An 8,238-nucleotide genomic window follows, 5' to 3' on the forward strand; every position below is an offset into this window, starting at 1 on the left:
TTTCTGGATTTACAAAGAGAAGGCTATCAGGATCTTCACAATGTAAAGGTGTTTCTCCCCACTGTTCTGAGCCGGGAAATCATCCTTCCTCCTAACACAACATCAGAAAGGCTGAATTGGGCCAAAGTGGCGTAAGGACATGGTCACACCTGATAACACCCCCTTTGGCTGCTGGGGCTCTGGGGCTCCCTCTCCTTCCGGGTAACCACCTCGATGGGGCCAAGCAGTGATGGGAAAAATTCACAGATCAAAAGGCTGCAATTCAGCCTCACGAGGTAAAACTACAACCAGGAAAGAAAACCATGTACGTAAGAAAGCCAGGAAGCTGCAGCAGTCCTAGGGCAGAGGGCTGCCTCAGGAGAACGCAGGGGTTCAGGGAGGCAATGTGGCAAGCATGAACCTGGGAGGCAAACCCGCTTGGCCAGTCTTTCCCACTAACGACACTGGGAATCTCACCGAGTGCTTCAAGTTATTTTGCCTTGAAGCTCTGCTCCATGTTACACACTAAGGGTTTCGCTTTCCTGTAGGATGTAACTAAAAGCTGAGGCAAATATGAAAATTCTTAAATTTGGCATATGCCTATTTAAACTTAGGATTTTATTAAAAAATACATTGCCAGTTTCCACCTGTCAAGAGCTGTGTACACCAGACCTGTAGGATGGTCTTGAGGAGAGTGTTGACTCTGAAATGTCTCTGAACTGCTCTCACTACCACCCGACACTCAATTCCCCATCTTCTTGTGCCTCATCTGGGAACAAATACCTTGTTTTGACAGGTCGTACAGCTTCCTATTTTAAAACTTTCTTTCTCTTCTGGCAACTGCTTCACTTCCTCAACTCCTTTATTTTTAGTAGTAGAGATACTGAACTACTGAGAAACTACATTTACAATTAGTTTTTGGTATAAACTCTAGTGCTTTTGGGACATAGGTGCCATTCTAGCTGCACTTTTGACTCTTTCCTACTGTTAACATCCACAATTACTGTTAATTAACAGCAGTTTAAAGCGTGGGCCACTTTTTTAGATTGTAGCACTGAGGGACACAAATATTTTTGCTTTATACATCTCTGTGATCCAAGACAGTAATTTGGAAAAAATCTTCCTCCATAGAATCATGTAGGTTGGAAAGGACCTTTAAAATCATCAAGTCCAACTGTTAACCTAACACTGCCAATTCCACCACTAAACCACAACCCTAAGTGCAAGAGGAATAAATTTGTTCAAAAATTCAAACAGCACTGAAAAGGCAAAAATCAGTATCTGAATGAACAGTCATATCTCAATTCTAAAATAAATTAAAAGTTTCAAGTGGTTAATGACTTGTATGAAATAACCACTTTTTTCCTACTTCACTGAAGAAAGACTGGATACAGGCCACAAACACTGTATCGCTAAAATGTTCCTGTGAAAAGAAAAAATAATTCCCAGTGTACATATTAAGCGATTGCCTTATATTTATTCATTAGCTTAACCCTTGCAAAGTACCCCACCCACTTACTGGAATGTACAAAACTGTCAAACTCCAACATCCCTTTATAATCTCCTGTGTTTTCCTAGACAGAGACCACAGCCCTCAACGAGTAAAGTAACTATGAGAAAAAGGGTGCCAGGGAGTAAGAAGATTGAGGCTGCCCCACAAGGGGGTACGAGCGGGAGCTGAGGGTGACCCCGGCACAGGCTGTACCCTCACTGACCAGGATGCAGACACACTCTGTCTGCAGATGGCAGGCAGATGTGTGCTGGTAACAGAGTCCACCCACAGCCCCAGACATGGTATGTGCTGAACTGGTTCAGGGTCCTTCCAGGCAGTCCAGTCAGGAGCAGCAGGAGACAGGGATGGCAGTTTCAAGGTCCATGTGAGTGACAGGTACACCTGTAGACACTGCTCAGGGCACGACTGGGGCGATTACAGCCAATCAGTACCCTCACAGCTCCGACAGAGTGTCATTTACATACAACATACTTTAGTACAATATACCCGTATTTGTATTAAACAAAGTGTTGATGGTATCAAAAGCCTTATGAAAGACGGTAGCACTGTTTCTGGATTTTGGCCCATTTATTACTGCTCTTTTTTTGCAACTTGTACTTCTTTTTGATAATGCGAAATAATCTGAACAATTATGAGGCTATTAATAAAAAGGAAAAACAAGCCTGCCAACCATATAAGTAAAAAAGTGTTATGTCCTTTGAACTCCAGAAAGTACGCAGGAGCGAGCCACAGGCCTTGTCCAACAAACCACAGAAAGAGAAGCAGCACGCCACGACGCCAGGACATCTTAACACTGGGCATTATGAGGGGCAAAAGGCAGAGATACCAGACAAAGTACTGGGATGTGCATACTTTGTTAAAACTCACGAAAATAGCAGTGTGTAGGAAACAACAGAAAGCAAGGTCTCTGTAAAATGCTATGGACACAGCCAGGAGCAAAAGCAGCTGGGGCAGAAAAGCTGCAAGCCCAAGGGCAAAACTCCATTTGCTCTCTGCAGTTAAGTACAACATGTAGAAATAGGGAGAGAAGTTATGACGGATATCCCTCCTGGTCAGGTGGTAAAGGTAGGCATGCTCCAAAAACTCCCAGCCGTAGAGGTGGTAAAATGCAACAGTCAATGCAGCCAGCAGAGATCCAGCAATTGTTCCGAAGAACAGCACATCACAGTTCGGGACCTTCACAAAAAGCTGCCAGAGGTACCCTGCAAATGTAAGCTTTGTTTTTTTGTCACACCCTGTACCCACTGCCCCTTCCCTGCCACACTGTTTGCTCTGCAGGTGGAGGGCTATGGGCAACGCGTAGGTCAGTGGGTATATTTTCATGTGCACAGCCAGCCCATAGCAGGCTGCGGCCTTCCCTATGCTCCCTGCCTCTACGAAGTACAGGGTGGCGAGCACCAGCAGTGCGACCAGGGCCTCGGCATTGCCCCGGCTGGAGACGGCCATGGGCAGAGGGTTGAGGAGCCAGGCGGCGGCGCAGCACCCCCAAGCCTGGCCGGCGGCGGACCCTCGGCGCCGCAGGGCCCGGTAGGCGACGACAGCAGCCGCCATGTCCCCCACCACGAAGAGCAGCTTCCCGAAGACCTCGGCCAGGTAAACGTTGGGCGTCAGGAGCCAGGCCAGGAGCGGGGTGTAGCGGTAGGTGGCCCGCCGGTAGGGCGACCGTCCCTCGGTCACCAGCCGCGCCGCGTCGGTGAAGACCCGGTAGTCGACGTCGGTGTAGCGCACCCGCATGGCCCTGTCCTGCTGCAGGCCGTACAGCACCAGGCCCAGCCTCGCCAGCAGCCCAGCGCCCAGCACCGCGCCCGCGCCCACCCCTGGCCGCCCCGCCGCCATGCCCCCGCAGGGCCCGACCCGACCGCCGCCGGTGGGCGCAGGTGCCCCACGGTGGCGGGAGCCGAGACAATCGCGCTCGGCCCTGGCTTCCGCCGGGGGGGGACGGAAAGGCGGCACCGCGCATGCGCGCAGCCGTTGCCGCAGGCCGTTGGGCGGCGGCGCGTGCGTATTGCGGCGGTTGAAGCCGTTGCCCGGCCCGGGCGAGAGAGCGTTGCCGCGGCGGTTCCCGCAGGCGGCAGTGCTGGAGGAGCGGGCGGGGCGCTCTCGCCGGCGGGCCGTCCCCTCAGAGCCTGCCACCGGTCGGGGCTGCGGGCCCGGGTGTCCGCCCCCCCATGAGGCCGCGGGATGTGGGCAGGGGGAGCGCCAGCGAGCTGCCCCGCCGGGGTAGCGCATCTGCGGAAAGGCGCGCAGAGCTGTGTGCCCTTGCCGCGTTGGAGTCGGCGCGTTGTTATTATTGTGATGGTTTATATTTATTGCGATAGACTGCGGTGGCCTGCCGCAGTAAGCGCGGTCCCGCAGCGCTGGCTGAGAGCCTTGCTAGAGGATGGGCACCCTTGTCAAGGCGTGTAGGGAGAGCTGGGGGGCCTCACCACCCACAGTGCTGCTGCTGCGCCTTCGCCCTCTCAAGGGTAGGGAGCAGCCTGCAGCGCAAATCTGTAAGGCTGCATGGGCAGAGAGGCAACATATGCAATAGCAGTTAAGTAAGAAGAAGAAGGAAAAATAACATCTGTTATTTACCTTCTGCAAATGGCTGTGTTTTGCCTAGACCTGTGAGCTCTCTCTAAAGCACTTAGGTAAGCTTCCTTCCACAGTAAATTTCTCATTTACTTAGATCAGAAACAGTGGCATGAAAATCAGACCTTAGAAAAAGTTCTTTGTAACAAAGACATTAATTCCCTGTATTTTGAGGGGTTTTGTATGTTTTTCAAAAAGTTGCCCTGTCTAGATATTTGCTATAGATCGTATCTCACATTTGAATTGTGTCTGACTGAAAGATGGGTATTTATTACTTACCAGTATTACGGGTTTCTTATTAGAACTGAGTAGAGGTTTTTGGTTTGGGTTTTTTTTTGAGATGCTTTATTCATCAAAAAAAATGTGCATTTGCTTGTTTAGTAATTAATTGCATCTGCATTCTTTTTGCTGAATGGCTTCATTCAGGAACATTTTGGGAGTTGCAGCATTGCTGTCTCACATTGCTTACACAGAAGAATCTGCTTTTTCTCTGTTCTGGGGACAGTCATCAGAGAACTGGGAGCAGATTTTTAGCATTTGGCACAGAAGTCTTGGAGGGTGTCCTAACTGGTAGGCTATTCAGGGGACAAAAGATATTTCTCTTTGAGTGCACACAGTTATTCATTTTTATCTGTTAAGACTGTTTTACTTTGCATAATAATACAGCGGCATATAGGCTGAGGTGTCCATTGGGAGAAACATAGTAACTAACTAATGTGGAGAATCAGTTTTTCCTCTGTCTGTATAGGTCACCACATGTTTACATACTATATACGAAACTTGACATCTTCAATAGGAAAGCTCAAAGAGACTTCTCCATTAACTCATCATATGACATCGTTAAGTCCTAAAACTGATAGTTACCAGAGTATTTTTGGGATACGGCATGAGTGTGGTTTTGCTCCTTTGTAAATAACTGCTGCCTCACTACTGCTGTTCTACTTTAGAACAGGAAAGATTTGTAACATCATGTTATCTCCTTCCTTTTGTGCATCTTGAACTATACTGGTTGGATTACTTTTACAGAAGGTTATGTCACCGTATCCTTTGTTATGCCCAAGATATCCTCTGGAAATCCTAGGAGATAAAACTTAATAAAATCACTGGGACTGAAAACACTTGATATTCCATGGAACTACAAATCTAAGCAAAATTATATATGTAGATACTCATAATTTTTTTTTGTTTCAGGAAGGTTATTGCTCACAAGGAACTGTTCTTGCCACCTGCCTATTTCTCCCAGGATTGTTTGCAATTCTGTTGCTTCTTTGGATGGAATATATTTTATTATTTATATATTTTATCATTTCAGATCCTTTGAAGAAACTGTTTATTGTCAGAACAGAATGTATTGCAGTTTATTTGCTGAAGTGTCTAATGATATTGCTTTAATAATATTAGTTTAATAAATAAACTTAGGAGTTTGCAGGTCTCTCAACTGTTTTTTGTCTGTTTCTCACAGCCTGTTTTCAGACAAATCTTTTATTCTCATCTGAAGTTAATAGAAATTGTGAAGCTGTCCGCAGTGACTGTTTATCTGGATTCTAAAGAGGAAAAGGTACGTAATTTAATTCTAAAGGGTTGTGAAGTTTATAAAACAGAAAAGCTACCATAGCTATTGTTGTATATACTGTGACTGTGTGACATTGCCTGAGCTGGAAAAGGAATTGATTTTCCTTATCAATAATTTAACATCTTGAAAATAAGCTGGAAGCTCTTCAGAGAATTAAGGTTTGCCTCAAAACGTGTTTGGCTTCAGATTTGATACCAGCTTGCTTAACCTGATTTGTCATGTACTGTAGATTTTAATGCAGGAAGGAGGGCAGTCTTATTAAAGTTATAAATCTGTTGTTCCTGAAAAATGCTGCTTTTATTTATACAAGCCACCATGAGCCACTTTTAGAAAATGCTAGGAGATAAAAACTAATAGAACTGCTGGGACTGAAGCTGATTGATTCCAGTGCACGTGAAGATACGAACAGTATGAAGAAAAGTGTGGAGTCAGCCATAATTGGGCATAAAATATTAACTAAATAGTAATGCATATGTATACACACATGTGTATAAACAGTTTTTTCCCATTACCTACCATGCATTTGGTTTACACAGTCTCAAAGATGGTACCATCAGATGTCTTGTAAGCTAGGGTCACACCTATATGTGCTTCTGTTGCATACGCATGAGAGGGGATGATAAGCCTGTTCTCAAATGTTAACTTCTCCCATCTTCATCTTCTGTAGTACAGGCTACTTCAGCAGCATGGGAAATAAATTCCAGAAACTAATTCGCATGCCCTATCATTACTTAAGATTTACACAGCAGTGCAAGGACAATGAAACTGGGGCCTTGTTATGCAAAATGCTCTACAGTCTAATGGAAGTTTTTACCATCTGAAAACCAAGATACAACTGAAGGGTGACAGCTGGTGAGTGAGGGAGAGAGTGACAAGCTGGTTCCTGGTCAGTCAGGAGCAGTCATCACAGGGGGCCTTTCAGGGTTTTATTAACCACACTATTGTGAAAACTAGTTTTGAGGAAGGATAAGCTGATGCTGCATTTCATTGATGAACAAAGATGAATGCATGGTTAAAAGATCTAGAAGGGTAGATCTATATCTGATGGGTACAGTATGGCTAAATCTTGGAGGGACTAACAGATTACATTTGATAAGTTGGAGGAGAATGAGGAGGCTAGTGAAGGGGTGTGAAGAAGTTGACAATGAATTAGAAGATGATTCTGGTAGCAGTGCTTTGAAGTAACATACGGGAGACATGGTGGTTGGTAGTAATGTAAGAGAAGAGAGAACAAGTGTTGGGTTGAAGTGGTGAGAGCCTTACTAAGATTCAGATGGCCTAGGAGGCTAAAGGAGCTTAAATATCTGAAAAGCTATGGAAGAAAGAGCAGTAAGAAGCTTCATAGGAGGCAGACAGAAGGAGGATCCTTTCCCATGCTGTATTTTAGCTCATTTTACTGAGATCTCAGGGAGACTTCTTATGCAAGTCTCTTCTGCAGTTACCTAATTGTTATACTTTGCTATACTTTGAGATTTTATTATTGAGAGATAAAATCTGATCATAATGACTAATAATTTTTTTTTAATAAATTGTCTTATTGTACGTGTGCTGTGACATAAATCTGTATGTCTTAGAAGGTAGAAGGAAAGATGAGTACTTAAGATATGTAGGAAGGAAGATATTTGGACAATAGCTGGCATATGGCCTTCAGGCTTCTGAAAGGGGAGACTGCTGTAACTTGTTAGAGTTCCCTTTTAATTTTCTTGGATTTTGAACCCAGAATATTTCCTTACATGAGAAATACTCCTACTTAATATATTTATAAACTGTCAGAAAATTTTTGATAAGGTGATTAGTACAATCTGTTTCTTGCAGCACATGAAATTTGATAGAAAAAGTGACTAACACTTATGTTAGATATTTTGGGCTTGATAAAATAAATTGTTTTTGCAAATATGATTGATGCCTTTCAAATATTTGTAGTGTATTGAACCTTAGACATCACTGACAAAAGGGAAGTATGGTTAAGATTATGTAATGAAGTGTTCATTTCTGCTTTAATACTGAAATGAATAATACAGGAGGTTTTGCAAAAATAAGATGAAAAAACACATTAAAACTCTTCACAGGAGAAAATCACTATTATAAATACAAGACCACCACTATTCCCTTAAGCTTTTTCTGTTAATGTGTTTACTTAACACTGCTTGATAAATCTATACCTTTGTTCACACATCATGCTAAAAATGTGGGTATTCAGAGAATGTGATCTGACTTGTAAAGGAATTTTTTTTTCACCACATTATGGTTTTGCACAATATGGTTTAAGTGGTGTTAGCAGAGTTCTGCTTGCAGTGGTTATGCTGATTGTATGTCAGTGTGCTAGGTAAAATGCTAACCCTTCAGGGAAAATAAATACTGGATAAAAATTAGTCTGTAGGGAAACCTGTTAAAAATCAGCATTTTGGAAAAAAAGACTATGTCTGAGAAAACACATGTGGCAAGTTAGTCAGTAAGAGTAAGTCCACTGAAGTATGATGCTTGCCTAGGGAGAGATTCCAGAAAGTATTGCCTGTTTTGATTTAAGGCAGTGGTGTATCTGAAGTGTGATATAGTTACCTGCTTCTAAATTGGGAAATGCCCAACTGTCTCACTGCCTGAC

The 8,238-nt window shown here is 44.0% G+C and overlaps 1 protein-coding gene across 1 annotated transcript; it reads right to left on the reverse strand.

The window, feature by feature from the left end:
* Nucleotides 1-1,578: 1,578 nt before the first annotated feature.
* PIGM (phosphatidylinositol glycan anchor biosynthesis class M) lies at nt 1,579-3,407 on the reverse strand. Its single transcript, XM_074579996.1, has one exon. The coding sequence runs from the start codon at nt 3,326-3,328 to the stop codon at nt 2,063-2,065; it is 1,266 nt and encodes a 421-aa protein (XP_074436097.1). The 5' UTR covers nt 3,329-3,407; the 3' UTR covers nt 1,579-2,062.
* Between the last annotated feature and the right edge of the window lie 4,831 nt (nt 3,408-8,238).

Source organism: Larus michahellis, chromosome 3 (genome assembly GCF_964199755.1).
Source record: "Larus michahellis chromosome 3, bLarMic1.1, whole genome shotgun sequence".
NCBI classification, from domain to species: domain Eukaryota; kingdom Metazoa; phylum Chordata; class Aves; order Charadriiformes; family Laridae; genus Larus; species Larus michahellis.